Source organism: Haliaeetus albicilla, chromosome 24 (genome assembly GCF_947461875.1).
Source record: "Haliaeetus albicilla chromosome 24, bHalAlb1.1, whole genome shotgun sequence".
Lineage (NCBI taxonomy): Eukaryota > Metazoa > Chordata > Aves > Accipitriformes > Accipitridae > Haliaeetus > Haliaeetus albicilla.
The window spans coordinates 15,085,538-15,106,683 of record NC_091506.1 but is presented as its reverse complement, the minus strand read 5'-3'; the positions used below and the strand labels follow the sequence as shown (position 1 = coordinate 15,106,683).

The following is a 21,146-nucleotide window of genomic DNA, read 5'->3' as shown; positions in this document are numbered from 1 at the left end:
GAAAACGCATCGTCTCAGCTGAACAGCACAACAGAAAGGGGCAGGATAACACTGAATGTTTAAGATGTGTAAATGGTGTAAGTACAGAGTTGATACAAATTCGCTCACTCTTCTTGATCACACATAATCCTCCCAGTAGCCTTTTGTGAGCTGAATTAAAAACAAGAACAGCAGCAAACATTACTGGTTTTCCAGAATTTTCTACCATCTGGTAAAAATGAATTAAGCAACATAATGAGAGGAAGAGGATAGATACTTCATAACAAAATATATTTACTAGATTTTTTTGCATTAAAAACTGTTTGTTTCTGCACAATTTAGTATTCTTCATCTGTTAAGGTAATTATTAAAAACAGATGATTACTTCTAGAAAAAAACATATGAGGAAAATAAGCCTTCAAAGCTGAAAGTATTAGATTTGGTACAGACACTATTAAGCCAGGATAAACAAAAAAACCACACCCAAATATTACCATGGTAGTAGGGAAAGACTGATCTTGATCAAGTCACTGAAAAAATCCAAACTTTCAGATTATATCAAGATAGAATAAAAAAATATTTATGGACATTTGAAAATAAATTGTTCGGGGCAAACACCAAAGACGACATTAGAGCTAAAATGCACTATTGACCTGCCAAAAAAAGAATATAATTCAATGGCACATTGTGTTGTACACTGCAGTCACCAGAATATCAGTATTCAGCATTTTCTCATGATGCAAATATGCAAGTACAAAATACGTAAAGTAGTCCAAGTGTTAGTCTCTGTACCCATTGAGGTATGTCTGAAACAAAGACTGCAGTATAGTACAGATATTCAAGCTTTCTTTCAAGAAATTTCTTAAGTGCCAAAGGCAGTCCAGCCTCCATAGCACGGTATCAGGTTTGTGTGGCAAGGTTTTGGTAGCAGGGGGGGTTACAGGGGTGGCCTCTGTGAGAAGCTGCTAGAAGCTTCCCCCATGTCCAATAGAGCCAATGCCAGACAGCTCTAAGACAGACCCACCACTGGCCAAGGCCAAGCCAATCAGCAACAGTGGTAGCATCTCTGTGATAACATGTTTAAGAACGGAAAAAAAAAAAAAGTTGCTGCAGAACAGAAACTGCAGCTGGAGAGAGGAGTGAGAACATGTGAGAGAAACAACTCTGCAGACACCAAGGTCAGTGAAGGAGGGGGAGGAGATGCTCCAGGCACCAGAGCAGAGATTCCCCTGCAGCCCCTGGTGAAGCCCATGGTGAGGCAGGCTGTCCCCCTGCAGCCCATGAAGGTCCATGGTGGAGCACATATCCACCTGCAGCCCATGGAGGACCCCACACCAGAGCAGGCTGTGACCCTGTGGGAAGCCTGCACCAGAGCTGGCTCCTGGCAGGACCTGTGGCCCCGTGGGGGACCCACACTGGAGCAGTGTGCTCCTGCAGGACTGCACCCTGTGGAAGGGACCCATGCTGGAGCAGTTCGTAAAGAACTGCAGCCTGTGGAAAGAACCCACATTAGAGACGTTCATGGAGGACTGTCTTCCATGGGAGGGACCCCACTCTTGAGCAGAGATAGAGCAAGGAGACCTCCCCCTGAGGAGGAAGAAGTGGCAGAGACAATATGTGATGAACTGGCCATAACCCCTATTCCCCATCCCCGTGCACTGCTAGGGAGCTAGGTAGAGAGTTTGGGAGTGAAGCTGTGCCTGGGAAGAAGGGAGGAGTGGGGGGAAAGCTTTTTAAGATTTGGTTTTATTTCTCATTACCCTACTCTGGTTTGATTGGAAATAAGTTAAGTTAATTTTCCCCAGGTCAAGTCTGTTTTGCCTGTGATGGTAATTGGCAAGTGATCTCTTCCTGTCCTCTCAACCCACAGGCCTCTTATTATATTTTCTCTCCCCTGTCCAGTTGAGGAGAGGGAGGGACAGAGCGGCTACATGGTGCTTAGTTGCTGGCTGGGGTTAAACCACGGCAAGCACACAGGCTCAGCAGCAGAATCTGAGCTGCTGCCAGAATTTGAGATCCCACCTTCATCTCCAACTCTTGGCCACTCAATCCTCTACCTGCTTTACACCAGCCCATAACTAGATGTGAGCAGTCAGTGAAGTGATAACCCAGGGAAAAAAACTTAAATATTTTGTCCCTAATGTAGCACATCACACTGACATACAAATTATAATAACAACTATTGGGAAAAGCAGCATAAGAATGTGTGAGATTGCTGGTTTACACAAAAATAAAGTGACTTTGCAAGTGACCCCTCCCACTAAGATCCAAAGTCCTGCAGAAAAAGAATGATACAGCAAAGGTCAGAAGACATTAAACTACACATATTTGTCAAAGCAGATGAACTTTCAGGTTTGGGTATTAAAATACTGGAGAAATACAGTCATGACCCACAAGGAGTAGAATTTGAAATAAATGAAGCTCAAGTGAAACATTCTCTAAACAAAACTCTGCAAGCTGAATCACCCATTCCTAATGGATGTCCAAAAGGTAAAAGAATGCCCTGAAAGCTACTGAGAGTAAACCTTCATCAGAATATCAAGATGGAAATTCTATGCACAATGGGACTTCTTTCAAAAAAAGTATATATACAATGCTGAATTTCACAGATTTTCAATTATCTAGCAGCCACAGGAGGACTGAAAAAGTAACCCTGAAAAACAATGCCATCTGGACAAGAATGCCATTCTCCAAAACTAGCAGATACATGCAGCAAATGCAGAGAATATTGGGGCAGGAGAGAAAGGCAGGGGGAAAACACACCCACACAGAATAATAATAGAAGTTGGGACCAGTTTGGTGTAAGGCAAAGATACCTTTTTATTTCCAAACTACTTCTCTACTGTTTTGGTTTTGGATTTTTTGTTGTTGTTGTTGGTTTGGTTTTTTTTTAATTGAGATGTGTCCTGGTTTCAGCTGGGATAGAGTCAATTGTCTTCCTAGTAGCTGGTATAGTGCTATGTTTTGAGTTCAGTATGAGAAAAATGTTGATAACACTGATGTTTTCAGTTGTTCTTAAGTAATGTTTAGTCTAAAATCACAGATTTTTCAGCTTCTCATGCCCTGTCAGCGAGAAGGCTGGAGGAGCACAATAAGTTGGGAGGGGACACAGCCAGGACAGCTGACCCAAAGTGGCCAAAGGGGTATTCCATACCATGTGACATCATGCCCAGTATAGAAAATGGAGGGAGTGGGGCTGGGAGGGGAAAATCGCTGCTCAGGGACTAACTAGGCATCAGCCAGCAGGTGGTGAGCAATTGCATTCTGCATCACTTGAATATTCCAATCCTTTTATTATTGTCATTTTATTATTGTTATCATCATCATTATTAGTTTCTTTTCTGCCCTATTAAACTGTTCTTATATCAACCCATGAGTTTTACTTCTTTTCTATTCTCTCCCCCATGCCAGTGGTGGGTGGGGCAGGGAGTGAGCAAGCAGCTGCATAGTGCTTAGTTGCTCACTGGGATTAAACCATGACAATTTTAAGTAGTTTTTATGTAGGTAACATATACTCTGTATTCCACAGAGCTGTGCTGACAAGTAGGTACATTTTCAGAGTGGCATGGGAAGAAATATAAATTTGGCTCTAGAATAAAGGCCAATGGGGAATTTTGGTTTCCCTCAAAATTCAAAGAGATACAGCTTAGTTTCTATCTCTCAGAGAACAGCAGAAACTTTTGACACAGGGAAGGAATTTAATGATCACTGAATGCAAAGCATTCTGAATATCCCAATATATGTATAATTTTTTGTATATATACACATATATGTGTGTATAATTACATATATACTTCAAAAGACCAGCTGGCTTTTATCACACACTTGTTGATTTCAGTGTTTTTCAAGTTTGGATTGAAACATTTTATTAATGCTTTGGTATAGCAAGATTTAACTAGCCACCCACTATTTCACTTCCACCTTCTACTTTATCCAGCAGGAACACTATACCATGATATTTAGGCATTTCTTCACTGAATTAGTCAAGAACATTATGCTTTATCAGTAACCATTAGCTATCTGAGTTAACACACAGAAGAAAAAGTTCACACTAACAGGACTGTTCTTTCAGACCTTCTATCTACAAATTGAAAGAGATACACAACATCAGTTTACACGTAATTTAAAACAAAATACACAGGAAGTATTTAATTTTCAAAGTACAACTCCCTGCCTCTGTGTTGTTTTCCTTTCAATTCAAATATGGATTCTGAAGTGAGAATTGTACTCTATAGTTAATACCGTAGTCAATTAAAAGGAAAACTTGAGTCTGTGCAAAAAGCAGACCTTGTTTCAGGGCTTGCCGCTCCTCTGAAGCTACATCCCAATGTGTGTTATGCTTTTTCTCTAGTTTCTGCTGACCTTTGCTTTTCTTCAACAGAAGTATGATGTGGTAGAGACCTCACACCCTCATTCAGTTATAGATGGAACTGGAATACAGATTACCTTACAAGACCTCAGTGTTCTCCGAGTCTCTAACGCTGAAATATTTACATTCATTTGCCTCAGGATTTTCCTGTTAGCAAAAACATCATTTATTCCTTTCCCTCCAGGGTTTGAAGAGCACTTCACATGAAATCTACTGCCTTTTTTTCACATGTGTTTTGTCAGCTTTGTATATCATCTTCAAACACCAAGAGTAAGAGCAATAACTATATTGTGGCAGATGCTTAAGGAAATTCAAAAAGTAAATACGATTCCCCCATCCCAGAGGCCAAATATTCTAAAGTTACTAAATTCAGAAGAGTTATTTGCTCCTGCTACAGGCAATCCAACTTGAACCGAAGTTATCATCTATAAAATATACCAAGGGCTCCTGAATGTTAGCTTCTTTGCCAACTCAACTGACAGATATTCTAGCAATAAATTCAAGTAGCAAATCGTATCTTGCAACTGACAGCTTTTACAACTGATTCTCTGGCACCAGGGAAATATGTGGTTCTATAGTCAGGAATGCTAGACACCTTGAACAGAGCAAACGACAGGAAAAGTCAGAATCTGACCCTGCGTGACATTAACAAAGCATAACTCCCAGACATGCAAAAATTCAGAAGAAAATTGAATCCATGACCAACAGGTTAAGTCACCATAACATAGCCCTCACTCCAACACAATAATCTGAAATGCATCTTATGAACTCAGAAACATGACAGAAAAGAGAAAGGTCAGGAAGTGTCATGCAAGTTTACCTTTAAATTATATACAAATATAAAATAAATAAAAATAATGCTTCTCATTACAGCCAAAAGGGTTGTGTTTTTCAGAAATAGCCTAGAGGATGAAGTTCCCTGTTGCAGGCTAACAGAATATGGCATTATTGACTGCTTGGTAGGTAAACTGGGGACAACTCTCAGAAAATTCAAGATGAAAGGATCAAAATGAGGTAAAATGTCTGAAACAGTAAAGACTAAAAATGTATAATGAGAAAGGAATGACTCTTTTTTTCAGTACTTCCTCCCCTTTCTCTCCCCCACTTCAGATGATGGAAAATTCTGAAGAGTCACTTCCACCTTTTTTTCAGTTTAACTGTGAGGCCTCAAGGTTTAGAGACAGTAAGGAAACCAGTTTACAGAAGCTAACAGAGAAATAATTTATTTAAAAAAAAAAAAAAAAAACACTCCATAAACTGCAGGCTCCATCACAATCAGTGCAAAAAGAAATTCACCAAAGATAATGTTTGATGCATTATCTCTGATGAACTTTGTTTCATTATACTTTCACCTTCAGATACTGAAGTTTTGCTCTATAATGAATCTTTAATCTATTCCACACATTTAAGTTTTTAAGCACTTTGTCTCATTTAAAAAGAACTAAAGAAATATTTTGCACTTACCTAAATTGCCATCAATGTACATGAATTTAAATGAAAACAATGAAAACATGCAATAAAGTTAAAATCAAGTATGCATGCAGCTCTTAAGACATAAGTATTAAAAAAAAGTTGAAGAAAGCAGGAAACAACAGTACAGTGAAAAACAGAAAATAAGGTGAATGAATGTGCTTAAATACCTTAAAAGAGACTTTCATTGGTTGTAAATACTACATTACAAATCTGAATTAAAAATATTTAAATTTATTACTTTTTCTTCAAAGAGACATATTTAGTAAAAAAAGAATCAGGTAATTTTTGTTGTTGTTTTTCTTATTAAATTTGTTTATGTGATAACATACCTCAGGAAGCATAGTAAAACATGAACATTTCCATTCCTCAGGTTACTATCTTTACCTTTTGTGTGTAACCTTGTACTTCACAAATATTCACAATAAGCTTCAAAATTCATGGTGTTGCACACATTTACACAGAGACAATGAGACAGGCTGAAAGGCATTTATACCCGCAAAAGCTCCTCTGACAAGCTCTGGTATTTAGGAACCTTTCCAACCAGTAATCAAATGTATACTTTGATGCATATTAAGGAAGAAAATACCCACCTGGGAACTCAAATCAAAGACCCAATTGCTGGCTTCTCCCTGCATATCCCACTAGGACCAAACCTCCAGAATTTCAATGGGCATAAACAAAGTAACTCAAAAAAAGATGAAAAAGTCTCAGAAGTGGACAGAGTGAAGAGATAACAGATCTTCAACTTCCTTTGACTTGCATTTAGAGAACGCCAGCAGGGTCTATGCAATGAACTGACCAGTTTGGAAGCAGGCAGAGTTGATCCCAGCCATGGAAACCATGATATCCAGCCATGGGTAAAGTTAAGAAGTGGTGAGCTTCTTTAAACATATATTATTACAATTTAAAAATATATTACTATAGTAATACATAATATTTTCCAACTATATAGAGTTTTACAAGTATATATAAATAATATATATTTTTTAATTTTAACTCCACTAACTAGTTCCCAGAGAAGCTAGCAAAGTTACAAGAAATTAAATTATAGCCCTTGCTTCCTGACTTTCTTTTACAAGGCAGAAAGATGACTAAAAGACTGTACTTTGTATGATTTGCAATGCATCAGAAAGCAAAATAAGTATGTGGTATGTTTGGTTTGGGGTTTTATTTCATTTTTTTAAGAACGTATACATTAGCCTGATCAGGGGTTTACTAGGAATATTGTTTAATTAATACCAAGAAGGGAAACAATTTCAGAATATTTCTTAGTGTGTTTTCTTTTACTGTTCTACTTCAATATTTGTCATGAAACAAAGTAAAAATGAAGAGCATGTGAAGTAACATTGAGTAGCTACTCACGGTTCTATATTCATGAATACGCATCCCCTTATCTACTGATTATTTTATCAGCTCTATTCTGTTAATTGCAGCATCTATGAGTTATTCATATTGCTAAAGATGTATAAAAATTATTTCAAGGAACAATTCTGTATTCAAAAGTATGAGCCTTTCAGAGGAACTGTTCACTACCTTTTTAATCTTTTCTCTTCATCTCATTAATCAGAAGCAAACTCCTGCAGTATCAGGACAGGAATTAAACTTCAAAAGATGATCAAAATTTATAATATGTTTTCAAAGAACACATTAAGCAAATTAAAATTACCTGGTTTTCTGTAAGAAAAAAAAAGATCAAGCTTACCATTTATTTCCAACAACCACATATAACCATATCATGAATAAAAAAGCACCACTGTTCATTGCATGCGGTGGTTCATTTTGTATTAATTATGTAGTATTCAATAATGGTATTTATAAGTAGGGAAGAGGGGCATTATTTTGTGCAACTGAGTTTACAGTTTATTTAAAAAATGTCACAGAACCTAATTCAGTTATTGCAATGTCATAAAAGCATGTCAACTGATAAACATTAATGTTGTCTTAGAACCAGCTGATCAAAATGGATAAACTAGTTCTCCCTCTATTTTTGACAGACAGGCAACAATCCTGGGAATGAATACTGCTGAATAATTTCTTGTGTTCTCCCAGTTCTTTCCACCTCATAGCCTTCTGCTCTCCATTGAAACCTTCTACATTAACTCTTATTATATAATACATTCAAGCAAGATTAGAGAAAATAACTGTCTACCTGGAAAATAAAAAAAGCAAAATCTCCGACTGAGACATTGCAAATGGATGATTCCAAGATGAAGAATCACTTTAAATAGTTAAAAACATTTAGAGTACTTCCTGCCCCTACGTATATAATCAATCCATGTAAAAAGTAATACTAATTATGCTGTGAGAAAATGTCACAAAGAATATGAAGAATAGAAAGACAAGAAAAGTAACTTTGGGTTGTAATATCAAAGAGCAGGTGCTCAAAGCATACATTTTCAAAAGTAAAATAATCTTCAAAAAAATCAGAAATGTCTAAGTTACTGTCCATAAACTTCATGGGTCTCTTTTTCCTTCCAAAAGGTTTAATTTTTATCAATTTTCTGTTGAAACACATCCTATTTTTTCAGATTATTTCTTAAATTTGCTGAATTTATTTTCATTTATAATCCTATTTTCCAGCATGTTTTTAACGCTGCCCAGTTTGACATTATCTGGGTGCATAACATATATCCATCATTCAGAACACTGATGAAACCCTCAAACACATGCCAGATCCTTACCAGACCCTACTAGACATCTTTCCAATTTCACCATGAATCATTGGTAATTACACTTTGACACAGTCTTCCAATCATATAGGCATCCACATATTAGCAATTTCATCTCATATGCTTCCCACCAGCTTGCTAATGAAAATCTGAGACAATGTAAAAAGTTTTCCTTATTTCAATGTTACTACTGTTTTTCCCTTATGCATAAAGCCTGTTTTCCTGTCATCCAAGAAAATCAGACTTGTTTGACAAATCCCAATATTGAGTGTTAGTCCTTTTTTATATTTCCCCATATTTCTTATATTTCAGAAATAGTTAATATTTTTTAAATACAAATCATACAGTTTACAAATAATTTTCTTCTATTGTTCTTACAATATTTTTCCAGAAACCACAATAAAAATATCAAGTTTATAATTCACTCATTTCTCACTTTCTTTTTTCCTCCCCACTCCACCCCCCTCCTTTTTTTTGGCAGGCAGCTAGATTTGCCCTTCTCCAGCCTCCTGGGAGTTCCCAAAGCTGGCTGTGAGACTAACGGCCCCGTTCAGGGTCCATTTCATCATGCACAGCCAATGTAAAAACAGTTTTTAGTGCTTCAGTATGAAACACCTGTTTTTAAAAAAGGAAGTTTCATAAGCCAGTAAACCTCAGACATGCAAGGATAGATCTATCACTTTTTAGTATAGATGTGATAGATTGCATCACTTTTGTCTTTAAAATTACAGCTTTTTGACAATTTTAATTGAAATTAGTTGTTTGAAAGAATCAATTACTATGTGGATAAGTAAGACTGACAAACTAGCTGACACAGCCAGCTTGGACTTCCAAAGCCATTCCTTCAGAAAGGCTCCTCTCCAAATGCTTACAAGAAAACTAAGCAGCAATCAGATAAGAGGGATGGTCCTTTCATACATAAATATTTGATTACAAGAGGGGAAATAGCAGAAACACATGGTCAAGTGTAAGACCAAGAGAAGGTCCCTGTGGAGTTTTGCTGGAACCTGTGCCTGGGCTTTGTGCTGCCTGACGTATCCTAAGCAACCCAGAGAACAGGGTGAACAGCAAGATGACTAGATTTCCTCATAATATCAGGTTATTCAGAGTATTAAAGACAAAAGCCAAATGCAAAGAAGGATTTTTATAAGACTAAGCAACTAGGTAAGGGCTGGCAGATGAAATTCAGGGAGATGAATGTGAAGTTATACACAAGTGAAAATAATCCTACCTTCATGCATAACAAGCTGGGATCTAAACTCATTAAAACCACTGGTGAGATTCTTCAGCTGTGATAAATATTTTCATTAAAATATTAGCTCAGTACTCAGTAGCAATAAAAAAAAGTAGTCATCCAAAGCTAGAAAGAACAAACAAATTGAGTGTTGGGAGTTGTTTGGAGCAACATACAGAATAAAAGTGTAAATACTACAACATCAATGCATAACCCATTTTACACCTGTATTATGAAAAACATGAGCCATTTTGGTCTCCTCAACTCAAAAAAAAGAAAAGTAACAGCTCTGAAAAAGATTCAGAGGAGAATCAAAGAAACGTCCCAGTTTCGTGAAAGGAACACATGGTAAGATTCTCCTGTCTGGAAAAGAGTTGAGGGAGGATGGTGACCTATAAAATCATAGGTGGCACTGAGACTGGCACTGGACATCAACTATTTAATGTTTCTTCCAGTACAAAGAACAGGAAATTCTAGCAAAAGCAGCCAAAGTTTAGTGCAGAAAACAATTGAAAAGCAGTGGTTCTTCACATCACATGTTAAGCTGTGGGATTCACTATCATAAGAGGTTATGGACACCAGAATTCTACATAGGTCCAAAAGCAACTGGCTTCATTCAAGGAAGAGTCCACTGAGAGTTAAGCACACAGAAACTGTAGCTAGATCATAAAAAGTACTCAGTGGAGATATCACTGTATACTAGGTCTATTCTATGAACTTTTGGACATTGTTAGCAATAGAATACTGGGCTACCCAGTGTTTATGTTATTTTATTCTAGAGTAAGACTTCATGTTAAATATACAGATAGGGTAAAATACATTCTTTTTGTCTTTTGTTAGGTTCACCCTTACAAGAAAATAAGAGCACTTGTTAAAAAGATGTAATCTTCCATGAAGTGAATGAATAGGAGGACTCAAAACAGATTTAATTTACTTTCCCCTCAAGATGAAATAGCTTTTAGGGAAAAAAAAAAAAACCCACACAAAAAACCCCACCAAAAAAACCCACGTAACCACTTTGGCAGGTGACAAAGTCTCTAAACACCAGATTTAGATACCAAATGCTAATACAAGATATTAATGTGACATTTCCGTAAGAAAGGCTATCAAAACAGAGTGTATCAGAATATTCCTCCTACTGCTAGGGTGACACCAATGATCATGATTAGAAAGTTTAACCATTAAAGCTTTTGAATAGCAGAACCTCCACCAAATATGTTTTTGATAATAATTGGTTCTAGCAGCATCCTAGTGCACCTACTATAAATAATATTCAGTAACTATTACTGCCAGTCTGGATATACAAGTTATACAAGAAAATAGTAAATTCACTGTACTGAATTCCCCATCAAGACCCAGTTTCACACTGAAGCAACTGGTATAAGGCTTGTTAGTTCCATAGACATTCAGGTTCACAACATGTCTAAGAGGTGGAAAGTTTGGTGAGAAGCACCAATGATCACAAACTTGGAAGTAAATTAAAAATTTCAGTTATTGCTGCCTGCCAGCAAAGAAGTTTAGATTGGGAATCTAGAAGTGAGAGAAACACAGGATTGTGTTTTTGTCTGGGGGAAGTTAACAGATGGTCTAAAAAGGAGCAGCTTTAAAATAAGACCAGCAGCCAAAAAGTGTGTGGAAACAGCAATATGAGAATTTTTTTGATCTATTCTGTGCCGCTGTTCTGTATAGCTTTGTGAAATAGCAAAGAGTCTCAAAGCTTGACCTTATAGCTTTATTCACCCAGATTAAAATACTTCAATCTTTTTATAACTTTGGGAAAAGAATGTTATGTTGTGAATAGAAGTATTTAAAATATATATTTGCAAGATGCTCTTTTTCTAACTCACAGGTGTTTTCAGCAATGTTTCAGAGACAACTTCAACTTCATTCTGTAACACAGAATTACAGAAGGTTGCATGTGTGGATTTAATATCACATCTTCTTTTAAAAAACCTGGGCAGCCAAATCCCTATACAGCTCATACAAAATATGCCTCTAGATGTTTATTTATACTTTTGCAGGGATGGCTTATTTACCTCTTCAGAAAAGGTTAAATATATTTAGACTGTTGCTGCAAAAAAGCACTAGAGAAAGCCTCAAAAATAAGAAAAAGGGTAGTGACAAACAATCATTCTTTTCAGCTATAGTGTGAAAGAATGCTGCATGAAGGAAATTATAGCCTGCATTCACATTCATATTAATGTGCTTTCCTACTGTTTAGCAAAGGCAGATAGATCAAGACATACAATTCTTGTTGTAAATGTTAAACTTATTCCAGCATAGGATACAGTACCATAAGCAAAACATCAGGTACTTAGCTGTAAATCAACAGAAAGGAGCTTTCAGAATTACTTACTTGATTTTCTTCATGGGAAACTCTCATTTGTTCTTTAAGAACTGACATTCTGGCTGCTTCTTCTTTCCTCAATACTCTTTCTTTCTTTAGCTCAGGACTCCAGAAAGTTTTGATGCTGTTCATGGAGGATCCCAGTTTGCTGTCCTTAATGTCTAGTTCTTTTCTGAGAAGATCATTCTCCCTCTGTAGTTCCTTAAGCTGAGCCTGCAGGTCTAACATGGTACTATCTCTAACTTGTCTCAGCATAGAAGGAACCTGATGGTGGTGATGGTGTGAAGATGTAGTCAGACCTCCATGCTGATCAGTATAAGAAAGGACATCTGTGTGCGAAAGTCCAGCTGAAGCAATATTAGGACTGCTCCCCATAGCTGTGACTCGACCACCATACACAGCTCGATTTGTAGCCCTTCCAAGAGTCATTGTGCCCTTTGGGAAAGTAGTAGAAGCTACACCTTCATGGTCACTCAGATACATTGGTCCAGATGTTGCATAGGCTGCATTAAGGGACTGGATATTCTCCATCGATAACGTCTTACCTGTTCCTCCTCCTCCTCCGCTATTTGTTCGCCTATGGCCCAGGCGAGGAGATCTTGGCAATCGAGGAGACCTGGAGGGACTTCCTTCTAAGTTGCTGATTGTTCTTGCACTTCCATACATTTTTCTTCTACTTTGAGGTACTATTTAGTAAGAAATCAGTAACACTGAAGTTGAATATTAAATTTATAATTCCAGATAGAAATATTGGCAGTTTCACTGCATTCTTCCAGTAGGCAAAAATCTATTGTTTCTCCAAAGTCAGAGACCTGAAAAAATATATTATAAAATTAATTAAATTTTCATATTGGAAAATAAGTTTACAAGTAATCAGCATATATGAGAAAATAAAGTAACGCACATCCTAGGGCAATTACTTCAAGAACAAAATTTACTGCACTTTTTGTGTTTAGGATGACAGTTAAAAATGCATTTTCAAGCTAATTTCATTCAGGTGAAATTATCAGGTGCTCTTTTTCCTACTAGAAAATATCTTGACACTTTGACTTAGTCTAACAAGCTTTATGTTGCAATAAGCAACATGGGCCCAAAAACATCTTAGCTGATATGTTAATAGCCTCAAATAATTGACGATGTGGAACTATATAAAGGAAAAAAAAAATAGCTGTTGTTGACATTAAGAACTTCCCAAACTAAGATATTACATTTTCAAAAGACAGTATAAAAGTAGCAATTCAGCAGTTCTGTATATTCTCTAATAATATTAGATTAAGACAGAACAAGGAAATAGGCAGGGGTTTTAATTTTTGTTTAAATTTACAAAGAGTTTTTTGGATAGGAAAAAAGATGAAGGAAACAGTGTTTCTAATAGTTTGGCTGTAACCAGTAAAAATGTATTTTAGTAAGAAAAATAAACAATAAGACTAAGCTAATTTGAGTGAATATTTCCTTCTAAACAATTATAATGTATTACAACAGTATTATACGTTCAATGAAGTACTAGCTTGCTAATAATTGTTGTTAATGAGCTTGTCAGGAAAAGGTTGCATGACAATAACCTAGGTTTTCACTTAGAAAAGGAGTGCTTGGGAAATACTTTTTTTTTTTTCTTATTTTCCCTATGGATATCATACCATTACTTTGATAGAACTATCCTTGTAATTTATTTAACCAAACAACAGACAGATGTGGACCAATTCAAATTCAATACCATCATCATACATTTACCAAGTTTCAAGTAAGTTTAACTGTACATAGCATAAATAGAAACATACAGTAGGACTTCAGGATTAGGTAGGCCTACTGTTTTGGGGGGGTTTGTTTTTGGTTTGTGGTTTTTTGGTTTTTTTTTTAAAACAAATCTGACTGTTTCAATACATTTGTGATATTAATTAAATTGGTGGTCATTAACCAGATCTAGTACCATTTATTTCAAAGGTAACTAGAGGAAGAACAAAAGTTGGATTCAGTCAAATCCAGTAATCTTTAACCATACCCTCAAAGTCATCCTCAGTATCTACAGACAGATTATTTCCAGGTGTTTTAAAACATCTGTTCAACATTTGCTGTGAAAAAGTGTTGACACAGAGGCAAGCGGAAGGATGATTTGATGTCATATTTATTAATAAGCTCTAGTATATTAAATCCTCGCCAATAATATTAGCATAAAACATCATGGATACCAATTATGTCAATAAACAAGGAGCATACTGAATTCTCCACTGACCCCTCATCCCACACAATCATATACCACATGGCTTATATAAACTCTAAGAATTGCTTGGTATATGCTACGTTTTCATCAAGTTTAAACTGCCAACATAGTCTAAAGCATTTTTGTTTCATTTGAATTACCAGTATGCACGTGGATTAGCTGAGATGTTTCAACTACTATTATACAACAGTGGCCATTCTTGTTAATATTCACCTCTTCCCCAAGAGGTCACAAGACTCTTGTGTCAAGAATCAGAAGTGGAAGGCACAGCACTACACTACGCTGAAATGTTGATAACAATGCCACTATAGGTGCTGGGCAAAAATATATGAGTATTCAACATTGATAATTTGGAAACACTGAACTCTTTGTACTGCACCCAGGCTGCTCCGTTAAAAGTAATTCATTTCAATGCAAACATTGCCCTTGGCAAAATGGATCAAACAAGCTAACATAATATAGTTTGTATGGAACAATGTTAACAAGACCAGTAATTCTGTCATAAAACATTACCACTTTTTGCCATGTACAAACAATTCGGCTATGCATAAAGTGAAGCAAGGGTGCCTACTTCAATGAGAAAATTTAGTTTTTAACTATTTAGGAAGACATAGATACAAAATTACATTCTAGCAATTCTTTCCTGCTTCAGGATCACGTAACTCAAATAACATGAATATTTTTAATTCCAGAGGCAAAAGCCTGATCCAACTTTTTGAGCCATGAAAACCTATTAAAGCTTCCAGAGTTCAGGCCCAAGGTGCACAGATTTAAAGGAACCAGATGTACCTTGCCGATTTGCATTTTCAAATTTTGACATTTCATCATTAGTATCCAAATCTGTCCCCCTTTTCAGTTGTCATCCATCCTTCAAGAGATGACCCACAGCTTGTTCCACAAAAACCTGGTGCAGCTTTTCTGTCATCTCGACTTCAATGCATTGATCAATAAAAACCATATCTCATGGTGACTGGGGACAGTGCAATTGCTTATCCCAATTCTCAAGTGCCAGCCGTCCTCTGGCCAAACACCACTCATAATGCACTCTGAGAAATCCATCCTTGTATATTTCTAGTTTCCTGAAAAAGTTCTGTAGCTCCTTCAAAGAGGATCTCACATGAGATCAGAACTGAAGATGATTTTCCTTCCACAGGCTCATGGAAGATCCTGAGCAGAAGCAACTGTCTTCTAGACTGATACAATTTCCCCCCCTCCCAAAAAAAATCTGGCCTGGTGAAAAATCTAAGATTGACATTAACAGTTTATGCTAGCAATTTAAACTGGATACAATAAAATATTTTTAGATACAGCAGACCTGATCCATGACCAGGTGATGGGTCTTGGTGCAGATTTATTGATCCTCAAACATGTAGGTATAGGATACCCTTACATCATATCAATACTGTTTTTCCTTTCCACTGCCACAGTGATAAATAAGTAATTTATGCTTCTTCCTTTGAGTCACTTAATATACTATTTAGCCTTTCTGTTTATGTGTCTGATATGTATTTTTAGGCATTTGTTTTGCCTTTTAGAGTTTATTAGTTGTGGTCTGTCTTCTTTTCTCTACTTGTGTGAGATTGAGAAGTTCCCATCTCAAAGCAGAGAACACTTATCGTGCTTAGCACTCCAATTCTTACTATTGAGCCCTACTGAAAAAGGGAATCATCATCCCTCATCCAAAGGGAGGCAAACTCCTCTCTGGACTTCTTTAATAAATGTTCACATACTGATTTAAAACTAACTTTTATACGCCTGTGAAAATTCTGTAAACAACAGGAAAAGAGAAGTAAAACACCACCAACCAAAGAAATGTTATTACCTCCACAGCATTTCATTATTATTTTCCCCCTAAAAATATTCTAATCAAGATGGAGACATCTATGTAGAAAGTACAAGCACACTGACAATATGCTTGGTTTTCTTAATTTCACAGGCTACTAAGGATAGCTGACAGACCAAAAGCCGAAAATCCTGATTCGAAGAAATTCTTACAGTTTATCTCTGTTTTCATTTGCAATTCATTACTTTCTACAACCTCAATTATAGAGACTGGCTTTCTTGCAAACACCTTGGAAAAAGGAAAGCACATGAAAGTGCGCTTTCTGGACGTGTATACACCTTAAGGATAAACCTTGAGCCTTCCTTTATGGCTGTGAAAAGTCTCAGACACAGTAGAAACCATATACCATTGCTTTATGGAAGACAAAAGAAAAGCACCTACATAATTTTTGACTCTTTACTGCTTACACACAGAGCCTTCCTAGCTTCAGGAAGATTTACTGTGTGTCTCAACACATCAGGAATTGGAGGCATGAAGAAGTAATATCAGCCTCAGGGCCTCAACAATTGCCACACAGATCATCATCTACTGCCTGGAGAAAAAAAGAAAGAGAAGAGATCCCTTCTCTCATCTTCCCATAGAACCTGCTGACACAGGGCTGTTCTAGTTGAACTTGGAGTGGGCAGGTGAGATATAGATGATTCTATCTTGAAAACTAAATTGATTTTTTTATATTGCTATTTTAATTGGGTGGGGAGGAGGAAGAATTATTACTCTAAAGCAACCATTTTTCACCCAGTATTTCAAGAATAGTTTTGCTGAACTAAAGCATAACCTTTATGCACCATAGTGCAAGGGGTGGAGAAAAAGATAAATTGAATCAAGCAGAAACATAAGAATCTCATATATTATGGGGAGTATGGGAGAGCTGTATAGACAAGATCAGTATACCCACAACTGAAGAGACCAACCCTCCCTCTTGATATAAGCCCAGAAGCTGTAGATGTTGCAGCAGCAAGCACAAAGGAGCTCTGATACAACTCGTGAAGGTTGTATCCCCCTAAAAACTTCTGAGACAAAGTCACCCAGATTCATTCAGTCTGGTCTGGGACAGACTGCAGACCCACTGCGTGCATTTTTCTACAGAAAGTTATTTTGAGTTTTAAAATCCAAATCAGCTTAATAGTACTCGGAAAAAAAAAAAAACCATACACTCATCTACTTGTCTCAATATTTTTCTTACTTCAAAAAATATTCTGATGTACGGTAATGTATGACTTAAAAGCTAACCATTACAATTGTGACCTTAATGGTTTGCACTGCAAACAAAACTATATAAAAGGCTCCAGAAAATTAAGCATGCATTGTCAGCAGGGTGGGGGAAGGGGGCAGTAACTAGACACTACCCCCCCTGCCACATTCTCATCAGTCTTGAAAATCCCAGCAAATAAGAAATACTCTATTTCATGCTAAAATACTTCCCGGTGACTGTTCTAACTTAGGCTTAGCTTATTTTCCACATTTCTGCTTCATCTCACCACCTGCGCTCTGCAGACATCACCATCATAGGTCATTTCATTTGCCTTTTAACTATTTTTATACACACTTAAAATATAGGATTATAATATGATGCTAATGAAAGGTCTGTCTCACTCAATTTACTTTCCAAATGCATTTTCTTCTACATTTTACATAATTACACAGTTTCCTTGAAACACTCTTTGCAGAATCCCATAATTTCTGGCTTTCACCAGCTACATACTCTCACCCCCCCGCCCAAAAAAACCCCAATTAATTTCGTTAGGCTATTTAAACAAATCAGTGTCACCAAGTTCAAAGCAAGTGGGAATTTTCTGTATCGTGTTCGTCAATCTTTTCATAACAACTTCAAAAGAATTGTGTAGAGGCATTGTAGTTTAACCTTAGAACAGACTGGGGGCTATTTTGCCCATTTCCTGAGCTCTGTGAATCATGATGGTTCAGAACAAGATGGAAACTAGATCTTGCCAGACAAAAGCCTTCAGTGTCTGAATAAATTAATGATTAAATTCCTCCTTCATTTAGTGCAGAAAAATCATAATATGTTGTTACATTCCATGTCTCTCCTGTAAAATGTTTGGGCCTAAGCAGCCCAGTAGTCTCAGATCAGATATGCCAAACCATTAAAAACAGGTAACAGTTTGAACTCTGTTACCAATTCTGCATGTAGCCACAGTGCATACAGAGTTCTCACCAGTTTCACATTAGGGGTTTCACTAACAATCAGATGCTAGACGGCACACAGTTTAGCTAATTCCACAGCAGATTTAACAACTTCATTGGAAAAAAAAGTTAAAATCACACTACATGGAAAACACCAAGTGTAGAAAAATTTCAGTAACTAGATATGGGGCCAAAGACAACAAAACGTAGCAAACCTTTCCTCGTGAGATATTCTCATGACAGAAAACATACTATGAGCAAATATTGAGACTATGCTCAGGAAGCGCATTGACTACTAAATCTAAAGTATCATCTTAACCATACAGAAATAATTTTTCATATTACTAACAGCAGCTAAACTTTTTTAGTGAAAGATAGACTTGATTTCTTTCTCCTGTTTTTGGGCGCTGCTTGTTTTGGGGGGTTTTGGTTTGGTTTGGCTTCTTTTTGCTTAGAGCAGGGTACTCTACTAGTTTCATAAGGATCGTCATTACTGTTTCCTTATCATCAACTGATAACCAGTATTTGAACATGGAGACACATGGAAGGGGGGCAGCATAGAATCCTGACAATTATGCTTGGAAAGCTCAGGGCCGATTTACAGTTTGTGTCTCCTCCTCTGGCCAGAATCACCTAGTCAGCAGTAAGTTTGGATATTAGCCAAATAGTTAATAGCTTTGCACAACTACTTGCCAATATTAACATTCAGCCAAGAGCTCAGACATTTGTAATATTACTGAAAACTTTAAGGGAACCCCTTCCTTACAGCTATCCTCCCCAAATAATATATAGTGACAGCTGAGTGCAGAAATTATCAATCTGATTTTTAAACGCTCAGTGGCTTCCAAATTGTCTAAAACTATTTAGTACTATACAGCACCCCAGATATAAATCAAAAGCAACAAAATAGAAGAAATAAGAGGTGATATAGAAGATAATGCTCTTATATTCTCCAGCAGGACTCATCTTCCCTGTATTTTTAGACACCACAAAAGGAAGGAGATTCACAGAAAAAGTTCTGTTCCATAAACACATGTCCTGGCAAACAGTAAGGATTTTACCAAAATATAGGAAACATTTAAATACTGTTATCACAACAAACACTATCTCTCTATGCAGAAGTCCAGGGATGCATGCGTATTTAAAGTAGCAACCAAGAGCCAGAAATATTTCTGGCACATTCTTTTGCTTTACCTTGGTTTTTGACTGCTTTAACAGTGGCTCAACATGTCCTCACAGAAGAAAATATTCTTTTCTTTGCATGTTTATAGTTATCTGTGCTGATTTAGGAAAAAAAAAAACCCAAACAAAACAAAACCACAAAAACAGCAAGCTGATGCAAACTAAATACAGAGAACCAAAATCTATTGTACAGTATGCTTCCTTTCTTCATTAATCTGAGCAGCACAGCATGTCTTATTTTAATAAAGTAACAAAAAGATAATGAACAAAATGCTGGTTCATACGGGGTTAGTACAAGACCCGCATTGTTTTTATTAAAAGGGCAAAGTATTCTTTTTTCTTACTTACCAAAAACTTAGATCAAATTACTTACTTCCCTCCCCCCCATTTTTTAATCATAAGTCACTCATTTCTTCCTACTACACTACTGTTCCTTAGAAGTTTGAAAAATAATATACATGACAACATTAAAAGTAACATCATCTTCATTTAAGTTCCTTAGTGTCCTGAATCTGCATTTCTAATGTAAATATAAGTTTTACTATAGTCTGCACAATAAATTTCTTTTTACTTGTCAATAAACATTAATTTATCTACTTTCTTTTGTAGTTAGTTATAAAAATAGTAGATATGTAGTTGTGTATAAAGTCAGTTTCAAAGTATGTTTTGATCTTGCAAGTTGGTGATGTCCCTGAACGCCCATCAATGCTAAATGAAAGAACTGGCATTTACCACCTCACAGGAATAGTTCAACACACCTGCCTTTCGTTTCTATTTCATACAAAAGAAATCATATATTAAGGAAAAAGCAGGAATGGCTGCTGAATACGCATCTAGTGACATACATGGAAAATAAAGTTGTCAGGCATTCTAATGTTGTTAGGTGCATTGACAGCAATTAATACTTACCATGAGATCAGAAAACACCAGCAAGGGAAATATTTGCTCAAAATGCCGTATTAAAAGTCTTGAAAAACAAGCAGTTCTGACAATTATCAGGATTGTCAATTATGTGACTCCCAAGTATATTTAAGTGAAGAGTCAACGATACCATTTTAATTCTCTTTCACAGAAGTTTTACAGTTTTAAATTTTTTTTTAAATGCTAGCATTCAGTAGAGGTACATTTTTTTCAATGTACTACTTTTCCTCTTTATTACCATGTTAGAGACATTGTAATTGTTTTAAAACACTTTTAAAGTGTAATATTAATTAGAAAAGGGCTTTAAATAAAAAGTAATATCTCTCTTTGTTGTTGAAACACTAATTCTTAACATTTTATCTCTAACACTTCCACTAAAAGAATTCTTTCCTGCACTCCTGCATGTGACAAAAGAAAGTCTCCCTGGGCTAAGATGCTTAATGGAAGTGAGAAATTTAAGATTTGTTTTACTCCTCTTATGTTGTGTCAAACATTAAAGACATGAAGATAGATCATTCAAAAAAAAAAAAAGGCTTCTATAGCAAAACAATGGCAGAATCATCACATCTAATTTTCATTGGTTTTGCCAGAGAACACACTATATCTTTATAAAAAGCTATAGGGCAGTGTATCTGCCAATTCTGGGCAAGCACACCAAATATAGCCTGCACAACAAATTATCTTCCAATGCAGACTATATACCACCATCCAAGTTTATTCTGATTTAATGGTCTATCAACAGAAGCAGGGGTGTTTAGCATTACCCTTT

General features: G+C 36.4%; 1 protein-coding gene across 10 annotated transcripts in view; it reads right to left on the bottom strand.

Annotated features, from left to right (window-relative positions):
- The window catches only part of ERC2 (ELKS/RAB6-interacting/CAST family member 2), a 556,068-nt gene that overhangs the window by 498,580 nt on the left and 36,342 nt on the right, over positions 1-21,146 (bottom strand). For all 10 annotated transcript variants that reach the window (XR_011329694.1, XR_011329696.1, XR_011329695.1 and 7 more), the window contains one exon: positions 12,081-12,883. Coding sequence is in view for 7 of the 10 variants with exons in the window: in XM_069812287.1 (XP_069668388.1) it covers positions 12,081-12,737 (657 nt within the window). In the remaining 3 variants the exon portion in view is untranslated. The remainder of the gene's footprint in view (positions 1-12,080; positions 12,884-21,146) is intronic.